Here is a 26793-nt window from a genome sequence, read left to right as displayed (position 1 = left end):
AGATGATTGGGATTACCTTTCCAGGTGTCAGATTGAGTCTGGTCCTCCAGCTGATGATGGATGATGGGGACAGATTAAGAGTCAGCTCAGCTCCTATTCAGTGGCCAAGACAAAGCATGGAATTGAGGAGCTCCCAACCTCTGTCTTAAGGAGAGGCAGGCATCTGGATGGTCCAGCCTTACCTAGTTGTAAGCCATAGGCCTGCTCCAAAGCTTTCCATGTCAGTGACCATGGTCGGCTCCACCCTTAGGCTCTGGACAACCCTTAACCAGACAGGGTTGGAGGAAAGTAGCCTTTGGAAGTTTGTGTTCATCAAACTTGCTGCTTATTGGTTATTCCCCTTAGAATGTTGTTGCACATCAGATGAGGAATATCCACGTGTATTCTTCCCCCCCCCCCTCTAATGTAATAAGAATAAAAGCTTTAAAAAATTATCATTTTCTTAGAGTAACGTTGGTGCATATTCTGGCTACTGAGATGTATGTGCCCAGAGCGGTAAAACCACATTTTTTGTTTGTTTGTCTCCTTAGGGTGTGAAAGGAGCCAAAGGAATGGCTTCATTTTCCGTATGTATCTCCTGACTCCAGCAGAGTGTTCCCAGCACTCCATGCATGAAACGCGTTTTATTTTTAAACTTCAGGACCTGGCAGTCGGTTGGTTAATTCTTTCTGTTTTATTTTTGAACCGTAGATGTGTGAGCTCATTCAGTATGTGCGGGACCACAGTCGTAAGTACCCTGCTTCAAATGATCACCCAAGTTGTCAGCATCCGTAGAAGAAAAGCAGCAATTTCTCACTCAAAATTGAGACAATTTACCAGCCAATTTCTTAAAATTAGAAATGTCACTGCATATATTTTGAGTCAGCATAGACTGGTGACTATTAACCAACTCCCTCTCTTGCTGCCAGCATGTCTAATGGAACCTCTTTCAAGCACTAAGTAATGATATATCTAGTGCTGCTAGGGAAAATTGAGATATGAGGTCAGAACTCTCTGGATGGTGAAATCAATCAATCAATGGGCAATCACAGTGAACACTTTAAAATGGTTATTAACACCTGACCCTAGCTGACGAGATGGAATTCACCTGGTGTGAAAGAGACCACTGTGATATGGTGTCCTGGTGCTTGGGAGCCCAGATTGTGCTTTATAGGATTGTACAACTTTCTGCAAGAATGGGAATGTTCCGATGCGCTGTCCAATATGGTGGCCATTAGCCACGTGACTTTGAGTACTTGAAAAGCTGAATTTTATATTTAATTTCATTTTAACTAATTAAAATTTAAAGTCACATGTGGCTAATGGCTTCCCTGTTGGACAGTACAGACCTAAACCTTAAGCTTCATTTGCTTCAGAATAAATCTGTGTCTGATGTTTCTACACACATTATTGAGAGCAATAGAAACCTACATGAGGAAATTAGAGTAAAGAGAGGAGAGAACCTTTTGACTTGCCAAATTCTGAACACCTCCCTGCAACAGAATGCTCCCTCCCAAGCCAACGTTCTTTTCCTTGACAGCTGGCTACAGGCCGCTGATTTATGGCTGTTTATTGTCCCACCTCTCCATTCCCATTCCCTGTGGAAGGCGCAGAGCTTGTGCCAAGATGCTGGGATGCATCTGCGTTTTCTCCAAACCCTATCTGTTGCTTTGATTTCTGAGTCATCTACAAAAAGCATGCAGTGCAGAATCTCAGCTGCCCTGATTTCCCCACACAGTACAGAATTCTGTTCTCCTACCAAATAATAACCTAATCTTCTTTGTTCTTCTTCCCTAGCTTGCAGACATGGTGAGTAATCTTTATTTACAGCATATTATATAATCAAGCCCAAAATGTCATCTATCTGGAGAGATGAGTTAGAATAATGGGTTGCCTATCAAATTATATAAATTTCGCCTAGGCTGTCTTTGCTTCTACATACTGGTAGCATAGACCTGCCTTCAATAAATCACTCAGTTTTAGCCGAGGCTTAAAGCTATTTCTCAACCAACTGGTTTGACTTTTTTATTAAAAATTTAATGACTAGCATTACCACTTATCTTACTCTTGGTTTTTTTGTTATATCCCTTCCTCCTTCATTTTTTCTCTCTCGATTTGTCATATTGTCTGTGGTTTAGAGGTTAGTAATTAAGATGCAGAAGGGAAAAAAATGGAAACTAAAAGTAGAGATAGTCAGATAGCAAGTAAGCTGCATGTACAATTCAGATCATGCTAAAATCTATGGAGTTCATGCCTGATGGTAAGTACCAACTTGGTTGATTATCTTTCAGTGCTGATTTTTAAGTCTTTTACAAATGCTTATTACATATGTTTGTATAAATCCATCATCCTTCTTATATCTTTATACCCTTATACTAGTACCTTTTAAAAAATATATATTTTTATTGATTTCTGAGAAGAAGGGAAAGGGAGAGATAGAAACATCAATGATGAGAGAGAATCATTGATCAGCTGCCTCCTGCACACCACACATTGCAATCAAGCCTGCAACCTGGGCATGTGCCCTTTCCGGGAATCGAACCATGACCTTCTGTTTCACAGGTTGATGCTCAACCACTGAGCCATGCCAGGCAGGCCCTTATACCTTTTATGTAAACCCACCAATCCGTGTCCTCTGATTGCTTGTTCACTCATTCAACAGATAGTTATTGAAAGCCTATTATGTGCCAATCTGCCCCAGGAACCAGAGACACAGGGTGACTAAGATGGATGTGATTTCTGTCTTCAGAAGTTTCCATCCTAGTAGCAGATCCAGATAATAATCAAAAGGAAGAATTAAACAGTCCTATAGTTGCTATGAAAGGCGTAAAGAATACGATATTCTGTCACAGAATAATAGGGGAGGGCTTATGGATGGAGGGCTCCTCTTTAAGGCAGAGACGCTGAAGTTTGGCCTGAAGAATAAAAACCAGCAAGCTCTGGAACAGCCGGGCACAGAGAAGTGCAAGTGCAAAGGCCATGAGCCATGACTGAGACACAGAGGGAGAGGAGATGGGCATTTGAAAAAAAGTAAGCCAAGGCGGGGTCAAACTGAACTTCCCAGGTTACAACGAGGCAGCTGGATTTTATTTGAATTAGAATGGAAGATTAAAGAATTTACTGAAAGTAGGAAGTGGGGAGAACATGAGCTGATAACAAGTTTTTGAAGCTTATTTGGAATAAGGGTCAAAGCCGGAGGACTACTAGTTGGGAGGCTGTTTTGCCATTTCAGGCAAAGATGGTGGTGGCCTGGATGAGGGCCACCAGTTATGTTAGTTGAATGGCCTTGGTTTGGTTTGCCTCCTTCTATCCTCATCATCACCTGCTCAGTGCCGAGCAGCAGCCATAAGTATACAGTGTGTGGCCACAGGGCCATGTTGGTCTCCGTGTGGCAATCCATGCCTTGAGGAGGCCTCCTTGATGCCACCACAATCCAACCCGGTATCCTTCAGTGTCCTCGGGTTCCTGCAGCTTGCTGGGTTTTGGAGGAGATGTGTTTGGCAAGTTGAATTAGCCCTTTGGTGTTTTTCCAGAAACTTGAATTTGTTTGTGTCTTCAGCCAGTACTGCGAATCCTTTTTCCCTTTACCACTCAATTACGTCGGAAGCTGTGTTGTGGTCGTTCCCATATGCAAGTAACAGCCCCAATACAAAGCTGGTAGAACCACTTTTGTGTTTGGTCATAGTTCCACTCATTTTTTATTATAAAATTGAGATGACCTTAATTTTATTTTATTTTATTTATTTATTTTTTTACAGAGAGGAAGGGAGAGGGATAGAGAGTTATAAACATTAATGAGAGAGGAACATCAATCGACTGCCTCCTGCACACCCCCTACTGGGGATGTGCCCGCAACCAAGGTACATGCCCTTGACCGGAATCGAACCTGGGACCCTTCAGTCGACAGGCCGATGCTCTACCCACTGAGCCAAACCAGTCAGGGCTGACCTTAATTTTAAAAAATCTTTAAAATCCATTAAATTATATTCAGAGGCTAATACATTCTGTCCTGTCTCCATTGAGATGCACAGTGGAATTTGGAGTTGAATGTTTATTCTTAGTTGTCCTTTTGCCTGTGAAGGTCAGAGTCAGGGTCCAGAAGGAGATCATAATCTAGCACTGAGAGGGGTTGAGACCCAGCTGGCCATAGCAGAGGCCTCCCTCCTTGGCCAGCCTGGGCCGGACCCAGCAGGTCTGAGTTCCTGAGCTCCTTATGAACAGCTGGTGGTCTCATGTGCTTATTATCTCTGAGTCTGACTTGCTGGCATTTGAAGGAGAGGAGATACTCCTCCAAGAAAAGCATGTTAAGATTTTCAGACATCTTCCCATTGTTAAAGTTTTGTTCTTCCTCTAGCTATTGCAAAGAACTGTCCTTTGGTTCTTTTTCATTCAGGCAACATTTATTAGATTCCTGATATATGGCAGGGACTAATAACTTGGCAGATCAAGAGAAACATAAGCCCTGTCTCCACACATCCTAAATTAGTAGGAGAGGCAAACATTAATCACATATTCAGACAAGTGGAAATTGCCAACTGTGATAATTACAGGGAACTGGGATTAGAATGAATGAATTGGGATCGTTGACTAAATCTGAAAGTAATGCTTACATTTGAGTTTAATATTCATAATTCAAAGATTCTCTAAGTGGTAAGATATTTATTGATTAAACTTGCATTTTAGCTGTCACATAAAACATCATTTTTTTTTCTTATTCTTTTAAGTGACAGAGTTCTCTCTCACAGTGGAAAAGTCTGTAATAATAATTGTAATAGAAATGGCTAACATTAATTGAAAACCTACTATGTGCCAGGCACTGTTATTCTAAGTGCTTTACCTGTGTTGATTCATTTAATCTTCAGCATAGGCCTATGTACTGGGTTAAAATGTTAGGACTGACATTTTACAGATGAGCAAACTGAAGCATAAAGAGGATAAGTCCCTTGGTCAAGGTCACTTGGCCAGTCAGTAGTTGGGCCAGGACTGTCCGGTAGTGCCTGCTGCCTTTACATCTGTCTATTCTGAATAGATTTGTCAGTTCTCTTCCAATCTTTATGAACTTATCAGCAGAGCTCTCACACCCATTCATTTTTGTCTCATTACAGTTCCTAAGTAAAAAACAACAACACAGGTTTTAGTTTATTTAACTGAGTGAATTTCCAGCAACAAACATGATGCCATTGTTCCAATCTCTGTAGGTAAAAGGAAGGGCATGTCCATGAGTGCTTTACCACTTAGAAGGAATTTGGAAATTAACCTACAAATGTCTTTAAAGCTCAAATTGAAGTAGACTTTTTCTTGTGTTTTATTTAAAAAGAGCAAATTCAGATTTTTAGAGTAGCATTTTAAGTATTCAATTTAAATATTTAATATTCCAAATTTTTGCAATATTTAAGTTGTTAATGCTTATTTAACGTTTCAATATTTGAACATTTAAAATTACTTTGCCGCCGAAACCGGTTTGGCTCAGTGGATAGAGCATTGGTCAAGGGCATGTACCTTGGTTGCGGGCACATCCCCAGTAGGGGGTGTGGAAGAGGCAGCTGATTCATGTTTCTCTCTCATCAATGTTTCTCTCTATCCCTTTCTCTTCCTCTCTGTAAAAAAATTAATAAAATATATATATTTTAAAAATTACTTTGCCTTCTGTGTGTCCTTTTTTTTAAAAAACACTGATCCTGGGCGTGTTCTTTCCTTTTAGGAAAACCCGAATGCCCCGTGCATCCCACCGAGCTGGTGTTCGCCTTGGACCAGTCTCGGGATGTGACGGAGCAGGAATTTGAGCAGATGAAGCAGGCGATGTCCTCCCTGGTGAGCGGCGTCCAGGTCCGGGAGAACAGCTGCCCCGTGGGGGCGCGCGTCGCCGTGGTCTCCTACGACGCCCACGCCAGGCACCTCATCCGCTTCTCGGACACCCGCAGGAAGAACCAGCTCCTCAGGGAAATCAGAGCCATCCCTTACGAGAGGTCCTCCGACAGCAGGGAGATCGGCAAAGCAATGAGGTTTATTGCCAGGAACGTCTTCAAGCGCACCCTCCCGGGGGCTCACACAAGGAGAATCGCCACGCTTTTCAGCAGCGGCCAGTCCGCCGATGCCCAGTCCATTGCCACTGCCGCGATGGAATTCAGTGCCCTTGACATCGTTCCCGTGGTGATCGCTTTCAGCAACGTGCCCTCCATCAGGCGTGCATTTTCGGTGAGAGGGTTAAGCCTTGTATGTGACTTTTTTGGGGGAGGGAAGTGGGGATTATATTCAGAAGTGTCTATAAGAAAGAATTATAATTCTATAACTAGAATTATAATTCTATAAGTAGAATTATACAATTGAGACCAGGAGCATGCTAAGCCCTTTACATACAGTATCCTGTTTAATTCTAAAAGGTATTATGTATGACATAAGTATAATTGTTATTCCAGTGATATTATGAGAAAACCCAGTCTGAGAAGTTAGCCTAAATGCCCAGGGTCACACAGCTAAGAAGTGGCCAAGCCAGGACTTGAACCCAAGTTTCCTACGGACTCTGAGTTGTCTCTGGGTGTCAGGATACTCAGTCAGGAAGACCAATAAACATTCCTGGACGTCACTTTATGGCCAGAATAAGTAATTGTTACTCTACAATGATAACCAATTGACTGATTTTATGGCTTCACCAATCATGTAACTATCTAGATGTTATAAAGGAAAAGCCATTCTAGTGATAGCTTCTTAGGCTGAGGATTAAATTCTTACTGTGTAGCGTTCCTAAAGAAATCTGGGATCGAGGTGACCTTTTTTTTTTTTTTGAATGGTGGTATAATTGACATATAACATTATATTAGTTTCAGGTGCACAACATAACGATTCAATATCTGTATATATTACCAGATGGTCACCACAAAAAAATCTAGTAACATCTGTCACCGCACAGTTATAAAATTTGTTTTTTCCTTGCGATGAGAAGAACTTTTAAGATTTACTGTCTTGGCGGCTTTCAAATGTGCTATACAGCATTAACTATAATCGTGCTGTACATCACATCCCCATGATGTATTTATTTTAAAACTGGAAATTTTTACCTTTTTACTCCCTTCACCCTTTTCACCCATCCACCCCACACCTTTGGCAACTATCAAACTTGTTCCCTGTGTGAGTTAAGGTTTTGTTTTTAGTTTCCACACATAAGTGAGATAATATGATGTTGTCTTTCTCTGTCTGATTTGTTTCCTGTATATAATGACCTTGAATTCCATCTCTGTTGTCACAAATGGCAAACTTCTATTCCTCAGTAATATTCCATTGTACACATACATATATGTCTTTATCCATTTATCCATTGGCAGGCACAAGTCCTTTCCACGTCTTGGCTGCTATAAATAATGCTGCAGTGAACATAAGGTGCAGAGAGAGACCTTTCTGAGTTAGTGATTTTGGTGGTTTTTTGTTTGTTTTTTTCTATAAATAGCCAGAACAAGAATTGCTAGATCAAATGATGGTTCTATTTTTAGTATTTTGAGGAATGCTGTTTTTCATAATGACTGAACCAATTTATACTCCACAAAGAGTGCACAAGGGTTCCATTTTCTTCACATCCTCACTAGTTCTTGTTACTTCTTGTTTGTTTTTTTGTTGTTTGTTTTTTTAAGAAAGCCGTTCTAACCTTTAAAACACCTGCCCATAGTGGCTCGGTGGCAGGGCTCTCTTACAAAAGACCTGCTGAACCCAACCAAGTGTCCTTCCTGTCCTCTATGTTGGCCCAATATGGTGTTTTGTTCTGCACTTGTGTGGAGCCATGGAGAGGGGCCCCCACACAGCAGCCAAAGGCCTTGGAAGATACAACCTGAATAAAAGGCCACACACTGGAAAACTATTTCATTTGGAGGAATGAAAGTCAGAGGCAACTGGATCGCTGTCTTCAAGAGTGTAAAAAATTATAACTGGAGAAAATTAGCCAGCTGAATGGCAAGTTAGCAAAATTTCATATTAGAGAAACTGGGATTGATAGCGGAAGGAAACTCCAGGTTATAGTTAAGAAAGAATTTTCTCAAGGCAAGATTGATGTACCGTTGGCATGGACTAGCTGGCTCAGTGTAGGTGGTAAGGAATCACCTTTGCCTGAAAGCCTTTCATAGGGCAGTCACTCACCCTCTGAAGTGACTTCTAACTCAATGACTTCTAACCTATCTTTCCCAGAGACTGGAGGCTAGGATTAATGGGTCTTTGACCTTTCCCACTTTGTAATTTTCTGTGAAGGTGATCAAACAAGCAGGACTGAGTTAAGACGAAGCACTAGACCACATGTGTCAAACACAAGGCCCGCGGGCCAAATCCGTCCCGCCAGGCCTTGCAATGTGGCCCGCACCGCGCTGTCATCACTGCACTCCGCTGCGTTTCCATCACAATGACAGTTTATGACTGTTCAGTAAACCATTCGGCCCGCGACTTAGGCTGGATTTTAGATTTTGGCCCCTTCTCTGATTGAGTTCGACACCCCTACACTAGACTGTAAAACAGAGCCAGCAGCACCTGTTTCCTCGAGTTGTTGTGAAGATGAAAGGATGCGCTGCTGAGCATCAGAGCTTAGTACATAGCAAACACTCAAGAAGGTAGCTTTTGCTTTATTATCATTTCCTTGCTTGATATTGAACTAAAATCTGTCTAACAATATTGAAGTTTAGGTTGTAGAGTAACTAAAACTGCTATTGGCCTCACTGAACTAAGAATTATGCAAATGATCAGACTGATAATGTCAGCCTCAGAGAAGAAAATGCACATAAATTAGAAAAGACAGGAGCCAGCAAATGAAGCTGCTATGAGATGCAGGAGCTCCAATTTCTGTAAGTGGATTTAGTTACTCCCAGAATCCTCATTGTGTTTATTGAGAACCCATGTTGGCCGTTGGCTTTATTTAGCCACAAAACAAGGGATAACTTAATACTTAAGGCAAATAAATAGAGGGCATTTGGGATATAAACTTAAACTGACACAATTCCATCACTTGTGCAGAGGTATATGCACATCATATAACTTAAGGAAACCTATTTTGTTGGTTTATTTTAAGCCTTTTGCATGTTAACATGCCACCTATACATTCTACCCAAATCACCTAGAGACTCTGCTCCTTTCTTGAGAAAGTTCATCTCTAAAAGGCACCAATGAAAGTACAAATTCTTGACAAAGACCTGCACAGAATTGGCTCCGAACACGCCTTGTACAGAAGAGTGAGAGATGCAGACACAAGTCAGAATTGGTCCCAAGGTTCATTCATCCAACAAATGTTTGTGTGCACCTCATATATACCAGGTGCTATCCTAGGCTCAGGGGATACAGCACATCCCAAGGGCTCCTGGACTGCAAGAGGGCGCACACCAGGTTAAGGGAACTCCCCCACCCCCAAGTGCATGAATTTTGTGCATCGGGCCTCTAGTTTAAGAAGAAGAACATTTAGTAAGAACTGCCCAGACCCTGCGACCCTTGTCCTACTACTTTAAACTTTCTTTGAGGTTCAGTTTCCTCATCTGTAAAACAGAGATGGTGAACATAAGAAAAAAAAACTCTAATGGATAGAAAGTGCTTGGTGGTCTCTCATGACCCAAGTGGCACCCACCCTGTGCCAATAAATGCTTTTCTTTTCTTTTTAAAATATATTTTATTGATTTTTTTTACAGAGAGGGAGAGGGATAGAGAGTCAATGAGAGAGAAACATCAATCAGCTGCCTCCTGCACACCCCTTACTGGGGATGTGCCCGCAACCAAGGTACATACCCTTGACCAGAATCGAACCTGGGACTCTTCAGTCTGCAGGCTGACTCTCCATCCACTGAGCCAAATCGGCCAGGGCCAGAAAGTGCTTTTCAATGTTGAATCACTCAGTAGCCTTGTTTGCTAGGCGTATGGTTATTCCATTTGACAGAGGAGGAAACAGGCAGAATAACTTGTCATACAGCTAAAGGGAGCTTCAGGGCTCACACCCAGGCAGTGCTCTCACCACCCTGACCGGCAGTGCTTCCCCTCGGCCTTCTTAGAAGCAGCAGCAGCATTGCTCTCGCCACATCCCAGTTCTCCGAACAGTCCTGGGAAGTTCTGGTAGCCCCACCCACGAAGCTGTTCTTTCTCTCACGTCTCCTCACAGATCGACGACACGGGCACGTTCCAAGTAATAGTGGTTCCATCCGGGACCGACTACATGCCAGCACTAGAGACACTGCAGAGGTGCACGTTCTGCTACGGTAAGACCCAGAGAAAGACCAGCTTTTGATTGGGCCCGTTAAGCACGTTAAGTCATCCTTGGCAGGACCGGCTGGAAGTTGGCAGCGAGGACATGGGTGGCCTTGGGAGAGTGTCCCTGGGGCCCTGGGCTCACCTCATCACACGGCATCATCCACAGATGGGGCCTCTCAGCTCCGAGCAGGGGCTCCTCCTGGGTACCACAGCAGGAGAATTACATTCCCAGGCCTCTCTGCCTCATGCAGCTTCCAGGAACCGGCAAGGATTTTTTAGAAAAATGTAGCCCATCTTGTTGCCAAGTTTTTCATTCTATAAAGCAGAGGCAGGAAAAGTGTGACCTTTAGGCCATACAAGGCTCACAAAATCATTTGGTCTGCCAAGGCATTAGGGGTGAGTTAATTAAATGTTTGACCAAATATAGCAGGCTAATTTTGAAGGTGATTATTCTGTATGGCCCATGAATGATGTTATAAAGATCCAAATGGTCGTTGGCAGAAAAAAGGTTCCCCACCCCTGCTATAAAAGTATATTTATGTGTTTCTAAATCCCAAATGTTCACACCCCAAAGAAATGTTTTACAGTATAAGTGGAAATTAGCAGAAATCCGTGAGTTTCTCAGTCGAAAGATGCTTCATGGGCTTCCAAATATGAAGCACTATGATTTACAGGCCTGGCTTGTGTGTGGTTGTGTTTTTACAGTCTACAGGTCTAGCTGGGGAACTGGCTAACCTGTATTTGAGTATTCTAGGAATTATGAAATGCGTGAAATCTGCTGAGATCACTGGTGGGTGTGATGGCTGAGTTATCAAGCATTTATTAGAAACTGTGCCTGGTCTAACTGCTTTACAGAGCACTGATGATAATGGTGATGATCATTAACACCTAAGCTATGGTGTTTATTGTGTTTCAAGCATTTTTCTGTTTCATTCAATCGATAGAAATCACCCTAAAATGTTTGAACTGTTATTACCGCCATTGTACAAACAACGACTAGAGAGATGAAATCATTTGCTCAGGGCTAGCAGCCAGATCCAACCCAAGAAAACTAGCTTTAAAACACCTGCAAATTTATGATAGCAGAGATCCCATTATTCTACCCCTTGAAACTGTACTTGGCCTCGAAGAAAATGTTTAATTCCTCTCCTTTTCCACGTTTCCCAATGGGATGCTAATGCTCGCTGTATAACTGACCTCACAGGGAGGTAGTAACTCAGAGGCAGAAGCAGAACTTTTCCTAATAATCCTCCCTTCTTCCTGTCTTTCCCTCTTCTTTCCTCTAATCAATCTCTCTCCTTCCCTCCCCACCTCTTTCCCCCTCCTTCCCCTTGCCCTCTCTAGCTCTTTCCTTTTCTCCATCTTTCCCTCTCTTCCTCTCTCCCACTCTCTCCTCTATCCCCACCTCTTTCAATTGCACAGAGTGTTAGGCACTGGCATTCTTACTCAGAGCACTTAAAGTGCTAACCATACTGTGGGGAGCTACATCCCACCCTCTGTGCTCTCAGTTCGCTCTCAAACATGTCAGTTACCACAGTATGCTGTATGTTGAACAGTCAGAAGTTGCACATGTGTGACTGGGGATAGATTTTGGCTTCATTTCTTGGCTCGAACGCTTGTTTTGTCTCCTAGGCATTTAAGGGAAGATATTTTGGCTCTCATTTCCCGCAATTAAAAAACCCCACAAAATTGAGCAAATGGGCAGCCTGCTGTCCCTGGTTTTAGAAACTGCCTTGCACACAGGTGACTGTTCAGTCATCTGACTATTAAATATGGTCATAACATTTTACTGAATGTTAGTAAGGGAAATGTAACTTGTCCAGAGCCACAGGGAGTCCATGAACAAGAATGAAGCTAGGAAGTTTGCTACATCCCCTAGGATCTGCATTCTGGTTATTAACCTTTCATCGAATGGCTTTCATTTGCAGCCTGGGCTCATTTCTAAGCACCAGCTGTCCACACACATGTTATTCCATTCGCATTCTTCTTCCCTTTGGTTTTTAAAGAGGCCATTCCCACCCTTAACCAACCTAGGACTACAGAATGTCAGTCCTGGAAGGGCTCTCTGGGTGGATCTAATCCAATGACCTGGTTGTGCAGAATCGGGGCCCAGTGGTGTCTTGGATAGAGGCACAGAGAGTGTTCCTGGGTACAGGGAGACCGAAAACCAGGAATCCTGCTTCTCAAGCCAAGGGCCTCCTCACCATTATACCACATGGCCCTGTCTCTATCAATACAACACTGACTTCATACGTAGAAACTTCTAGAAATACTGCTATCCTTTGACGAAATTGTTTTACTTGCCTGCCCTCAGTGTCACCTCTAAAATTAGAAGATTAGGTGACCTTTAGAATATTTCCTTTTTTTTTAATTTCTCTGAATATTCATATGGCAGAGTCAAAAGAATTTACTGTTTTTATTACTACACATTTTTTGTTAAATGAGTTATACATATTTATTAAAATGATCACATGCTATGAAAGTTTCTTAACATGCATTATTTATATTCATTTATTTAACAAATATATATTGAGCTTTCAACTAATAATCACTATGAAAATACAAAAATAAGGAATAGCATTGTCCTTAATGTCTACACAGAGAGACACCGAATTATAACCCTTTATTCAAATTAAAATAGAAGATTCGTTGATTTCTTCATTCCACCTTTTAAACAGATTACTTTTCATAGAACAGTGTGAGCATAAGGATAAAGGTCATTGGTTTAACCTGTATATTGTCAAGTAGATAGATCATTTTGTGTTATAATACAGTGTACTTTTTTTTTCATCCTCACCTAAGGATGTTTATTGATTTTTTAGAGAGTGAGATATTATACATTGATGTGAAAAACACCAATTGGTTGCCTCCTGTACACACCCAGACCGGGGATTGGGTCATGACCAGGAATCAAACCTGCAACCTTTTGGTGTATGGGATGACGCTCCAACAGACTGGGCCAGTATACTCTTAACAGCATGAGATACATTGTCCACTCTGATCTTTATAAACTTAAAAAACAGCTAAGAAGAAACTCATGTTGAAAACAGCTTAAGTTTTAAAAGTTATAGATAAATGGACCAGACTGACAAATATCAGAAGGAAGAGTGGATTGGAGGACTGGATAAAAGAAAGTGGGAGATTAGCCAAAGAATATATATGCATAGCCCATGGGCACAGACAACAGTGTGGTAAAGGCCAGGGGAGTGGGGGAAGAGGCTAGGTGGAAGTGAGCCAAGGTGGGGGAAATGAGGGACATCTGTAATAGTGTCAACAATGAAAAATGAAAATAAAAATCAGATCGTGTTAGTGAGTGTAATAAAGAGCCAGGCTGGGTATAAAAATCTGTACTTTTGGACACAGATGCAAACCATGTACTAGGAAATCCTCCAGGTGTTTATGTCAGAGTCATTTAGTAAACTATTTTAAAATCAAAGATCGTACAGTTTACAGATGTTGAAATCTTTGAGATGCTGTCTTTCCTGTTCTGCCCACTTCTGTTCAGTAACCGTAGGTGCCTTTTGGTCTGCAGATTTCTGCAAGCCAGATGCTTCTTGTGATCAAGCCAGACCACCCCCCGTGCAGTCTTACATGGATGCGGCTTTCCTGCTGGATGCCTCCCGACACGTGGGGAGTGCTGAATTTGAGGACATGAGAGACCTCCTGGGAGCGCTGTTAGATCACTTTGAAATCACCTCAGAGCCCGAGACCTCTGTCACTGGAGACCGGGTCGCCCTGTTAAGCCATGCTCCCCCCAACTTCCTACCCAACACTCAGGAGAGTCCCGTTAGGACTGAGTTCAACCTTACCACCTACAACAGCAGACGCCGCATGAAGAGGCACGTACAGGAATCGGTTCAACAGCTAAACGGAGAAGCTTTTATCGGCCATGCCTTACAGTGGACCCTGGACAATGTCTTTTTCGGTGTGCCGAACCTGAGAAGAAACAAGGTCATATTTGTGATATCTGCTGGGGAAACGAGTCACTTGGACAGAGAAACCCTAAAGAAAGAATCTCTGAAAGCCAAATGTCAGGGCTATGCCCTGTTTGTGTTTTCCTTGGGCCCTACTTGGAATGACAAGGAACTGGAAGATCTCGCCAGCCACCCTCTGGATCACCACTTGGTCCAGCTTGGTCGAATCCATAAACCTGACCACAGATACGGTGTGAAGTTTGTGAAGTCCTTTATCAATTCAATCAGGCGTAAGTCATAAAATCTGTTGTTCCTTGCATGCTTGGAGTGCACTTGATAACGAAGGGTCGACAAGCTGACATAGATTTTTTGGAAACCTCGTGCATGTCTTCCAGGGCACTGCAGGGTCAGAAAGGAAAACATGTAATGATGAATAGTGGCGGGAGGGAGCCTCTGATCCCTAAGCTTTTCATTTGCTGGCTCATCTTTCTTAAGTCTCTGGCTCCTATGGAGAAACGGGTATAGCAAGCAGTTGCTCACGTATCTGTCTGCGTGAGGCAATAGCCTGGGGCTGTGGAGCCTCGTGCTGGACTTCAGCTATAATGTAGAAGCCCTTTTGCCATGTGACATTAACATGCTGACCTTTGATGGAAAGTGTCATCTATTACAGTGGTCGGTAAACTGCGGCTCTGTTGACTAATGAGTTTGCTGACCACTGGAATAGGGGCTTCATCACAAGGAACAACAACAGCCTGTAATTATTGGAATCGGAGTCTAGGTCAGTGGTCGGCAAGCTCATTAGTCAACAGAGCAGCAAACCACGGCTCTCGAGCCACAGTTTGCCAACCACTGCATTAACGCATCAGAAAAGAGCCGCAGAAAAATTCAACAATTCTTGGCTTGGCTTTTACAAGTTCAAAAGGCAGATTTTGTAGTATGAGGAGATAACCATTTGTACCTGTCAGGATGAAAGATAATCCTTGCCAAACTTTCTCAGTCTTGTTAATGACTTTTTATGATGCCAGTAATTAGTGCAACTGGTGCCCATAAAAAAATCTTTTTAAAATCATGGCTATATTTCTTGGAATGAGTTGCCTTGAAAATCTGAAGTTCATTTCGAATGCAAAGAGATGCATACAAAGAAGCCATGTGCTGATCATGTGTGATCCCGTAGGCTGAAAAGCCCTTGGTTGAGTTTCTGAATGTTTTCATGGTAAATGAGCCCTTGGAGTTCAGATAAATAAAAGTGAACATGCAGGCAAAAGAGCACCCTGCATAGGAAGGTTCTGATTGTATCTCAAACTTGCCACTGGCATTATATAGTGACAGCCATTAGGGCTGCAAAGACACCGACCAGTCAGCACCCGTGAGGTCTGAGAAGTCCTGAGCAATTGTCCCTGAGACTCTGCCATTCAAGTGTGAGTCTAGGGCCAACAGTATCAGATCATCTGGGAGCTTGTGAAAAAATGCAGAATCCCGGGCTCCATCCTACACATTCTGAGCCAGAGTCTGCCTTTTATCAAGATCCCCAGATGATGCACATGTGCATGTGGTTTGAGAAACACTGATGTGGGAGCAGTAAGCTCCCAGAATGAAAGCGACGTGGGTGTGATCCAGAACAGGAACTGGAGAGAGGAGCTAGAACAAATGGGGGCTAGGAGTCATGCTGAGAGAAGTAACTGAAGGCACCTGTAAGGGTAAGACAAAAGAACATCTTTAAAGGCTCTGAGAAACTTAGTAAGAAACACTTCATATGAGAAGTTTAAGATGGAATTTCCTCCCCAGACCCACCAAATTCTCAGAGGTGTTTCATGGTAATTAGTCACACTACAGGCAAACCCCAGAGATATGCGGGTTTGGTTCCAGACTACTGCAATAATTATGTTTATCATAATCTTTCTGCTGGTGGAAGGTCATGCCTTTAGTTTATAAAATAAACAAAATCTGTGAAGCACAATAAACAAGTCTGCCTGTATATGATTAGATAAATGACACCTACCACCACCAGAGAAAGGGAAAGAGATGTTTTTAAGAATTGCTTGGGAGTAGGTGAGATATAGAAAGTACTTTTTGGAAGACTATATCCATGACAATGTTATACACTACTTTTCTAGAAATTAAGTATCTAGAGATCTTCAATTTTAAAATCTAGCTGTGAAAAGACAAGAAGCTGAAAAAGGCTCTGACATAATCATACTCAAGCCTGCATACTTAATTCCACAGCAGGCACACAGACTCACACTCACCCACACAACATTCTCATGCATTTATTACGTGTGCGCCACTCACTCACTGTTCAGGTGCAGAGTATCAGAAGTGACAAAACCAGACATGGTCCCTGCCCTCCCTAATTCTAGCCCAGCGCCCTCTCTAGGTTGTGACTCTTATTTAACACACTGCTGTGATACAGTTGGCTGTTAAGCACAGTCCATATCAGCATCAACACGTTTTCTAAAAGGAACAAAGTGACTAGCAAACAGCCTGATGCTTACAGTTAAGATCAATAAACAATTAAAATTCAGATGCACAATAAGGGGAATGTCACAGTCTGGGGCCATCCAGCCCAGCAGCCCCAGCCCATTCTACAAACAGTGCTGCCTCGCAGCCCAGACGAATGTGTTACATAGGATGACCCTGAGTCACCAGGAAGAGATTTAACGGTGTGTTTTTTTGTTTGTTTGTTTGTTTGTTTGTTTTTAACAAATCTGTTCAATTTAATGCTTCAAGGAAATAAATAATACATTTTTTTTAAGTTAAGATGGTTTTAGAATGTTTAAATTATGTGGAAAGAGGCATGCTTTATTATCCTGAGAAATTAATACACTTCCAAATGAAATGAGGCACTGCTGAATTAAACCCAAGATGGCGCTATTGTTTCTGTTGTTAATGATACAGAGACCATAGAGGGAATATTGCTTTCCCTTTGCACTTTGTTATTTCAAAGGAGCAAATGAAAATAACTTCTTTTTTTCTTTATTGATTAAAGTATTACATATGTGTCCTTATCCCCTCTTTGCCCTCCTTCCCCCCTGGAAAAAAAACAAAACACTTTTGATTAATTTGTGTCAATTAGAGGCCGGACTCTTAGGACTGGCTCAGGATAGCTCCTCTAATATTTGACCAACTTTAGAAGCTTTTACTTTTATTGAAAAGTAAGCCGAACTCTCCACCTATAAATTTGGCAGAGATGCATTTCTATTTTATTTATTTTTTATTTCAGAGAGGAAGGGAGAAAGATAGAAACATCAATGATGAGAGGAGTCATTCATTGGCTGCCTCCTGCACACCTCCTACTGAGGATCAAGCCTGTAACCTGGGCATGTGCCCTTGACTGGAATCGAACCCAGGACTATTCTGTCCGCAGGCTAATGCTCTGTCCACTGAGCCAAACCGCTAGGGCCAGAGATGTATTTTTAAACCCCAGTTTCAGAGACTCCTCTGAGAAATAGACTCCCATCTTCTGTGGCAGCCCTAATCAGTATCTTCCTTTGGTGAATACTGAAAACTATGATGTGAACACTTTGCATGTAGAGCATTTTTGCTATAATGTTAATAGCCATACATAAGAGACTCATCACAATTTTTTCTCTTTCTAGGTTCACTCAACAAATATCCACCAATAAATTTCAAAACGAAGTGCAACAGGCTCAGCTCCGCAAACCTGAAGCAGCCCCCACAGCAGTTGAGAAGGTATTATCTGCTTGGCATCACTTGATAAATGGAGGTACCCTCCTGCCTCCCCCTTCCTTTCTTCCTCCTACTCCATCCTATTTGGATAAAATCTATTGCTAACCATATGAAAATATAATCTGAGGGGACGAGATAATTAAAAGGGACCAGGTTGATTTGAAAAACAACAAATAGAGGTGTGGGTTTTTTTTAAAGTGGAAAATCTAATTGTTGAAATAAAACAGTCATTGGGACTCCCCAGTAGCAGTGAGCATAACTAATGACTAGATCTTGGTTACTAAACAGCATTCCCTACTAAAAGGAACTGGGGGCTGAAACCGGTTTGGCTCAGTGGTAGAGTGTCAGTCTGCGGACTGAAAGGTCCCAGGTTTGATTCAGGTCAAGGGCATGTACCTGGGTTGCGGGCACATCCCCAGTAGGGTGTGTGCAAGAGGCAGCTGATCGATGTTTCTCTCTCATCGACGTTTCTAGCTCTCTATCTCTCTCCCTTCCTCTCTGTAAAAAATCAATAAAATATATTTTTAAAAAATAAAAATAAAAAAATAAAAGGAACTAGGGGTTTTGGTGCGACAGCTAATTCTAGGCTACAATGGAGAGAGTGCAGTGTGAGCCTGGAATATTTGTTATGCCAGAAAGCAAGAAAGTAGTCAAAAACTCACAGCAACGTATCAAAAGGACAATGAAGCTATCTTGAAAGGATTTTCACTGGCCCAATTTGGGAAAATTTGAATATTAAAAAGAATAATGAGTGTAATGGGTGAAAACATACTGGTTTTTTAAAATCCACAACTCTGTAGAGAAATCCAAAAAAGGAGGAAGGAAGAAAAAACTTCTTTATAGAAGTATGCCGTTTAATGTGGAAGAAACGGTAGAATTAGAAAAACACCAATTTGTAATCCCAAATGTCACAACTGAGTCAGCAGGGCTCAAGGAACAATGGGATGACAGGTTGTGGGGGAAGAGGCTAATCACACAGTCTCCGGAAACCACTCCCATGTTACTTGGTAATACAAAGCGGGAGGTGTGCCTTTAGGTGGTGAGATCTGGCAGTAAGATCAGGCAGCACCCACTTGAACCAAGGACTGATATGATGTGCCTTCCACGATGATGCAGGAGACACCACACCTTTGTGAGATAGCTGCTGGAAATGTTTGAGCCAAGTCTAATATTGAGGAAACCACTGGGCAGTTCCAGAATGTGGACTATTCTTCAGAAAGCTGGCCTGTACTCTCCATGGGTTTCATTGTCACGAGCTGCAGAGATGTGGGGCACTCATTGCTCTGGGATGGGGAAGACTAGAGACATAGTAGTCAGATGTAATATTGTAAATCTTGATTTGATTCTAGTTCAAAAGGAAAAGCTTGTACAAATGACAGTTGGAGAAGTTGAGTATGAACAATTTGCTGGATGATATTATTGATTCATTGGATTTCCTTATGTGTGGTAATGGTATCATGTCAGTGGAAGAATGGCTTTGCTTTTGAGACAGGTGTGGTAAAGTATTTAAGAGTAACATGCCTGATGGCTGCAGCCTACCGTCAGATGGTTTTCTGAAGAGGAAGTAGGATGGTGTGTATGTGTGTGTATGCATATATGTGTGTATATAGATATACGTGTGTGTACATACACACAGAGTAGCAAGACGGGAACAGTTGAAGAATCATTTAGGTGAAAAAGTATAAAGGTATTTATTCATAAGTCTGTTCTTCCCAGTATTCCTGTGCATTTAACCATTTTAAAAATAAATAACTTGTAAAACTCAATGGATGGATTCAGGTAACAGACACATCTGAAGCGAAACAATGGACTGGAAAATATATATGAAGAAATTATCCAGAATGCAGAGAAGATAAATATAATTTACATGCAGTACAGAATGAAAAGACTTATCAAATTGGGCTTCTAGAAAGATAAAATAGAAAAAAATAAATGAGAGAATATTTAAAGATACAAAGAGATGACCACTTTTAAGAAATTATGAAAGATGAATTTAAAGATGAAGGAAAGACGAGGTGTAACAGGCAGAATAAATAAAAAGAAAACAAGCATGGGGTAGGGTAGTGGTCAGCAAACTCATTAGTCAACAAAGCCAAATATCAACAGTACGACAATTGAAATTTCTTTTGAGAGCCAAAATTTTTAAACTTCTTCTAATGCCACTTCTTCAAATTAGACTTGCCCAGGCCGTAGTATTTTGTGGAAGAGCCACACTCAAGGGGCCAAAGAGCCGCATGTGGCTCGTGAGTCACAGTTTGCAAACCACAGGGTTAGGAGAATGCAGAATACCATGACAAGAAAACTGGAAGTCGCTGGAAAGCTCAGCTACACAGAAACTATGAGACTGGCAGCTGAGGTATCAGTAGTGACAGTGCTATTGAGAACCTTAAGGGAATTTTTGTCAACTTAGAAAAACTGTGTTTCAAAAATAATGGTTGTGCATAGTGTGCATTTCTGTGTGGTGGTTAGGACCAGAGAAGCACTCCTGATCCAGAAGCTCCAGCTCCAAAAAGAAGTGAGGAAGCCCCAGCCTGGAATGGCTCCTTTCACCTTGCTGAGGCAGGGAACTGTCCAGCAGCGAATGCTTCCTGAAGTCAGGCCTGGAACATGCCTGTGCTGTCAGTCCACCAAGAGCAGAGCTCCCCCTGCTGCAGGTGCCTGGAAGTGTGGGAAGGGCTTAGTACTAGCCTTGGGCTCCACTCAATATGCATTGGGCCACAACTGTGAAGGCAAATGCACTAGTCAGCTTATGCAAATTCAGAGGCATTTTCGGAAATGACTCTCCGATCCTTTGAAGAACAATATGAGTTGAGGCCAGTATTCACGGTGCTTTTGGAAGGGAAATTTATTTGCCCCCCTCCCATTTGCCTTAGATATATATATCTGGAGGCTCAGCTTCCCTTTTGTAAACAAAATGGTGAAATGCTAGGAACTGACTGGGACATCAGAAATTGAGACATGAAGCCCATACCTCGCTTGGGGAGCTCCCTGATGGTGTGTTAGGCTGGGCCACACGAGGCCTCTTCCAAGTGACCAAAGACTATAATGAAAGGTAACAAGGCGTATAGCTGCTCCTGAAACTTCCTGCCTGAGCCTTTCGAGGGAAGTGAGGCAGAACTGAGCACAGATTGAAGAAGATGAGAGTGCCTGCGAGGCAAGTGGCCTCAGAATGACCTGCATAAGAATTAGATCATTCTGTTGTGAGATTTAAAGAAATGTAGGTAGAAGCTGGTTCTTATCAGATGGAAAAAAGAAAGGAACTAAACCCAAACACAATCAAGCAAGGACACAGATGGCCAGTGAGGGCAAGATTGCAGGGAAGCCTCTTTGTAAGCACTCAGATCTGCTCAGAGGCAATAAAAACTAGAGAGCCGCCTGCATATTGTTTGATTCAGTCAGCCAGGGAAGGACTTGGCCAGACTTGAAAGCACTGACAGACCAGAGCCAGAACTGAATTGTAAAAATGGACAGTCACCAATGCCATATGAATAATACATCTGTTGTAATTTTGCTTTCCAACATATGTTTGTTGAGACACAAAATGTATGTTAAAATAAAAAGGATTCTCAAAATAGAAGCAATCTTGTCTGCATTTTCTACTCCAATGAACCCAGTTGACTAGTAAATGCAGTATGGCTGAGTCCTGATTATCTGTGTAGATGAGGAATCTGTGATCACAGAGAACTGAAACCTACAGTCAGTCCCTTCCACCTCACTCTATCCAGCTTTGCAAGATGAATTGACTGTTTTATCTTGACTACCTAGTGTTGGTCTTACCAATCAGTAAAGAAGTATCTGAGCAACATAGAGCAGGATAACTATATAAACTCTTTATGGTTCTCAAATAAGATAATCAAATGATTATCTACACCAGTGTTTCCCAAACTTTTGACATATATGTACCCCTTCTATAATTTTCGTAACGCTGAGTACCCCCCATACTCATGAGAATGTAGAATTAGGTGCAGCTAAACACGGTGTAGTGCATATCCCCACCAAACTCCGGTGCAACGCGTACCCCCACCAAACTCTTCTTTTACCCCTGGGGGTATGCATTACCACACTTTGGGAAACACTGACCTATACTAATAAAAGAGAAACATGCAAATTAACCATCACTTTGCTATACCAAGCAATGTCCGCCAGCCAATCAGGAGTGAGTATGCAAATTAACCCAAACAAGATGGCGGCCAGGAGCTGGAGCACACAGGAGGCTTGGGTTGCCCCGGCAATGGAGGAGGCCAAGCCCTTCCACTCAGGGCTACAGAATTTCAATTATAGAAGATAAATAAATCCTAGATACTTTTGTTTCCAGCTGGCCCTGGCCTCCGCTCAAGGAGGCGCTGGGGAAAAAATAAAAAAGGAGGGGCTGGGACCTTGGGTCACTGGAGGGTGATCAGGCCAGGATGGAATGGCAGGGGCCGTTGGGGCTAAGCAGACCGCCAATTGTAATTTTACTACTGTTAATGAATCGTAATGTAAATATCTGTGTTATCTAATGGAATTAGGCTCTACAGTAGTTCTCAACCTGAGGGTTGTGACTTATTGCTCACAACAGCATAGGTTGTTTTTTTATCCTCATTTTATACCTGAAGAAACAAGGACCACTCTACGTAAATGATTTTCTTAGAGCTGCTCAACTCTGAGCAAAACATTAAGTAGAGGAAATGGAATATAAAAATGTTTTTTAAACCCAAAGTCTTTCCACTACTTCCTGTAAGTATAAAACAATGCTAGCCGTATGGCTCCCTTCCTGAGCTATCCAATATAGGATCCCACTAGCTTTCTATTACATGAAATTAAAAAATTCAGTTTCTTGGTCACATTAAGCACATTTCATGTGCTCAATAGCCACATGTGACCAGTGAAGATAGGACATTTTCTGCAGCAGAGGATTTTATTGGACAGGCTAGGACTTCTGGTCAGCACTTGGCTTCTAGGATTCCTTGATTTCTCAGTTTGACACTCAAGGCATTTCAAGACTCCAGCTCTCATCATGGATGGGTTACTTACCACTTCCAATCAACTTCTTTGTGTACCTGCCAGACAGGACACTGTTTCTATGTCCCTCACTATACCTACCACAGTGCTTTCATAGAGCAGGTAGTAAACATTTGGATGGGTGGGTGGATGGATGGATGGATGGATGGATAGGTGAAAGGGAGAGATGGATAGGTGGGTGGGTGGGTAGATGGATGGATGGATAGGATAGGTGAAAGGGGGGGAGGGAGGAAAGGACATGGCATTCACTTATGTTTTCATTACACAAATATTAAGTGTCTGCTAGGTGCTGAGCACTCTTCTTGGTTCCTGGGATTACTATGGGGACCAGACATGGTCTTGGGAAACTTAATTTCATCTGAGAGGGGAGAAGAATGGAGAACAGATCACCAAGAAGTTTACAAGTAAATAATTCAGCTAGGATTAAGTATTATGAATAAAATAAGAGCATGCTGTACAGAGTGACCAGAAGCGGGAGTGGGACTGGGAAAAGTACAGATAGGGTGGTCTCTAACAAGGTACTATTTGCACCTAAATATGAATAAGCAGGAGCCAACTATGTAAAGTTTTGGGTGTAACTGGTTCCATGAAGAAGAAATCTTGCTGCTGAAATTAGTTTTGCACATTTGACAAGATGTCTTACCAACTTCTGATACATCTGCCCAGTTTAATAATGCCTAGTTTAGTCATCTTCATGAAATCACCCTGAAGAAAGGATGCAATAAGAAATGGGTGCAACAATTAATTTAGGAAGAAAGATTAATATAGTCTATTAACGTTGAAATGGCATCTATCTTCTATGATGTTTTACTTCTTTTGTTGTATAGCTTTGTTCCTGGACCACACAAAGCAGCCCTTAAAGAAGATGTATTACAAAAGGCGAAATTCTTTCAAGATAAAAAATATGTTTCAAGAGCAGTAAGAAACAGCAGAGGTAATACTGTTCAAAATTTCACCAGAAACGTATTCCATACCTTTAAAAATGGAAGAAAGATGATAAAAACTGTTCCCAAATAACATATAAAGGAAGTGCTTGAAGAATTTAACCTTGGGAAGCATGGTAAGACTCTGGACTTATGTAACTAAACTCACTGCCAAAATCATGGATCACTTTTACTTAGATTCTGCCTAGACTGGAGGTCCACTATATTGGACAAACCACAGGTTGGAGATTGAGGTTACTTGACCCCTTGCGCTCACTGGTATTAAAGATATATCTTGTCCACTTACAGTATTTGACCACTCCTGATAATTCCAGCATGCTAAGACTGATATATTCAAGAACTGTTATTAAAAGATGGCAGAATGAAGAAGTATTTTTGAAAAGCCTAATGGCGATTATAATCTGCAGGTGAATTTTATATAGTGTATCCATGTGTGTATATGAGCCAGTGCTAATTCTTATTAATATTGGTCTCTGTCCAGTCAATTTTCTGCAAACCAAACCATTCTTCTCAATTTAGTACTGTTTAATGCTGACCTGTTTAATCAACAGTTGTTTTGAAAGATCCCAACATTTACCTTAGAAATTGATGCTTTTGTTTTGTCATAATTTCAAAAATCTGGCCTTCCATAAGTTCACTTGAACACATCACTGTCTCTGGATGGATTGAGTAGTCCTCCGACGGGGATGTACTGGAAGGTTCCTCCCATCTTCTGCAGTTGTTAGCTTGGACAAGTGAGAAGCAGAGGGTAGTTTTCCATATTTCCACCTTACCCCTCAAATCCTCCCTAATTCACTGAGAAACTAGTTAATAACCCCAGAATATAAATTACTGCCTTTGAGCTGAAAGTTCCCTCTTCATGATGTAGAGCCTCCTACCTGGCCTTTTTTTTGGGGTCTCTTATTCTTTCCCATTATTGTCATTTATTATTTTTTTAGACAATGAGAGTAAGGACACACTTGTCAATGGGTGAAGCTGAGTTCCTTTTACCCATCAGGTAGCTACTTAAGTCAGTGAATTGCACCAAACCGGACTGGCAGAATCTAAAGAGAGTCTTAAATGCACACTGAGTTTGGAAAATATAAAGTTGTGAATGTTTTAATCTTCAAATACATATGGGGTTAGGCCTCCACCAGCATTCTCTGACAGCTCTCTCCTTACCCCCAGCCAGGTCATAAAATTAATGACTAATCTCATGATGGTGCTGATATTTTCAACTAAACACCAATGCAGCCTTATTTAATTTAGATGCAATGTTCAGCCTTTACCTCAAATTGTAAGAGAAGGCTCCACAGTTGGTAGCAGTGGCCCTGCTGGGAAGACCATCACTCTCTTCAGGAATGAGAGAGGACCTGCTTGGAAGTATGGGCCAGATGGTTACAGACACCTACCACCAGTAGGTATGGTCTGATTTGCATTTCTATACCTCTGTGCATAAAACCTGAAAAAGAAGAGCTATCTGCAGTATTTTTTTTAAACAATGCTTCTGCCATCCTTACTCAGGCAACTCCATACAGAGCGCTCCCAATGTCTTCTGGCCAAGGCAAGGAGTTTAAATGCCATAGTCATACTCAGGTAATAGAGAAAAATAGAACACATCAGGTTTCTGTATATCCTAAGTGGTCATAGAGATTCAGGAAAAAAAAAAAAAAAATATGTTCCAAGTACAGGAAATTGATGAGCAATATTTAAGAGGTATTTTAATAAAAGGAATTTTTCTAGTTAACTTTGGAATAAACAAGTACTCCTTTCTCCTCGTTATTGCTGGAAATATGTTTTTAAATACTTTTGAAATGTATCTGTCATTTGTTTTGCATTGACAAGTAAAATACACCAAACATTTCCTTGGTGATTGAGATTATTTTAGCATTTTGTGTCATTTTATTTGAAAGAGAAAAACATCAGTGTAAGAGAGACACATCAACTGGCTGCCCTGACCGGGGTCAGGGATTGAACTGGATCCCAGGTACGTGTCCCTGTTCAGGAATTGAACCCAGGATCCTTTGGTACACAGGGCGATGCTCTAACCACTGAACAACACTGGCCAAGCCGGATCACCTTTTTAATCATTAATAGGTGAAAGATTAGAAACATAACTGCAAATATGAAGTTCTTTTAAAAACAAAATTTTTAACATTAGTATTGTCCATGATTTACCTCCTCTACATGGGGACCATTGCAAAACATACTAGTAAGTGTAAATTCGATAAAACCCTAGTTAAACCAAGAATCACACAAATAAGTGATTTTTTTTTATTTTAAAAATATAAATTAATTGACTATAAAGAACATGCCTTCTATTTTGTCTGCACTGAGTTGTAAGTCAAACATGTAGAAAAAAATAATATCGAGGTTGAAAAGAGATGCAACTCAACATAGCATCATATTGTAGTACTTAGTATCAATTCAACAAAATGACCCCTATGAAAAAGGGGGGAGGATAGCCAAAACTGGTTTGGCTCAGTGGATAGAGTGTCAGCCTATGGACTGAAGGGTCCCGGGTTTGATTCTGGTCAAGGGCATGTACCTAGGTTGCGGGCACATCCCCAGTAGGGGGTGTGTAAGAGGCAGCTGATCAATGATTCTATCTCATTGATCTTTCTAACTCTCTATCCCTCTCTCTTCCTCTCATAAAAAATCAATAAAATATATTTTTTAAAAAGGGGGGGGGGGGAGGGAGATATAATGGGGAGAATAGATAGTAGGAGGATAAGGTAAGGAAAAAATTCTATTTCCATCAGCTCAGTCCATTTTTCCCTCAGCATTTTCCATGGTTACCAGTCCTGGGTTATCTAATGGCTCCAGGGTTGAAGCCCAGTCTCAACCTAACAGTTTATGTCTCAAAAAAATTCTCCCCAAACTCTGCAGAATCTAGGTATAACTCAGTAGCTAGAAGCTCGAAATGACATTAAGGGAAACAAAGGCAATGCAGCATAGTGTAAAAGCTTTTCCTTTTGATGTAGTCCCATTTGTTTATTCTTTGTTGCCCTTGCCCAGGAAAACATCCTTAAAAATGTTGCTAAGGCCGATATCAAAGGGTTTACTGCCCGTTTCCTTCCAGTTGAATGGTT

The 26793-nt window shown here is 41.6% G+C and overlaps 1 protein-coding gene across 1 annotated transcript in view; it reads left to right on the top strand.

The window, feature by feature from the left end:
• Nucleotides 1–25562, top strand: part of COL6A6 (collagen type VI alpha 6 chain) — a 94894-nt gene extending 69332 nt beyond the window's left edge. Inside the window, exons 30-37 of the mRNA XM_036431509.2 lie at nt 531–566; nt 691–727; nt 1777–1788; nt 5681–6174; nt 10088–10184; nt 13709–14380; nt 17687–17780; nt 23606–25562. Coding sequence (XP_036287402.1) covers nt 531–566; nt 691–727; nt 1777–1788; nt 5681–6174; nt 10088–10184; nt 13709–14380; nt 17687–17780; nt 23606–23795 — 1632 coding nt within the window. The 3' untranslated portion in view covers nt 23796–25562. The remainder of the gene's footprint in view (nt 1–530; nt 567–690; nt 728–1776; nt 1789–5680; nt 6175–10087; nt 10185–13708; nt 14381–17686; nt 17781–23605) is intronic.
• The last annotated feature ends 1231 nt before the right edge of the window (nt 25563–26793 follow it).

This window comes from Pipistrellus kuhlii, unplaced genomic scaffold (assembly GCF_014108245.1).
Source record: "Pipistrellus kuhlii isolate mPipKuh1 unplaced genomic scaffold, mPipKuh1.p scaffold_m20_p_11, whole genome shotgun sequence".
NCBI lineage: Eukaryota > Metazoa > Chordata > Mammalia > Chiroptera > Vespertilionidae > Pipistrellus > Pipistrellus kuhlii.
The sequence above is the reverse complement of the archived record's forward strand: the minus strand, read 5'-3'. Positions and strand labels throughout refer to the sequence as shown.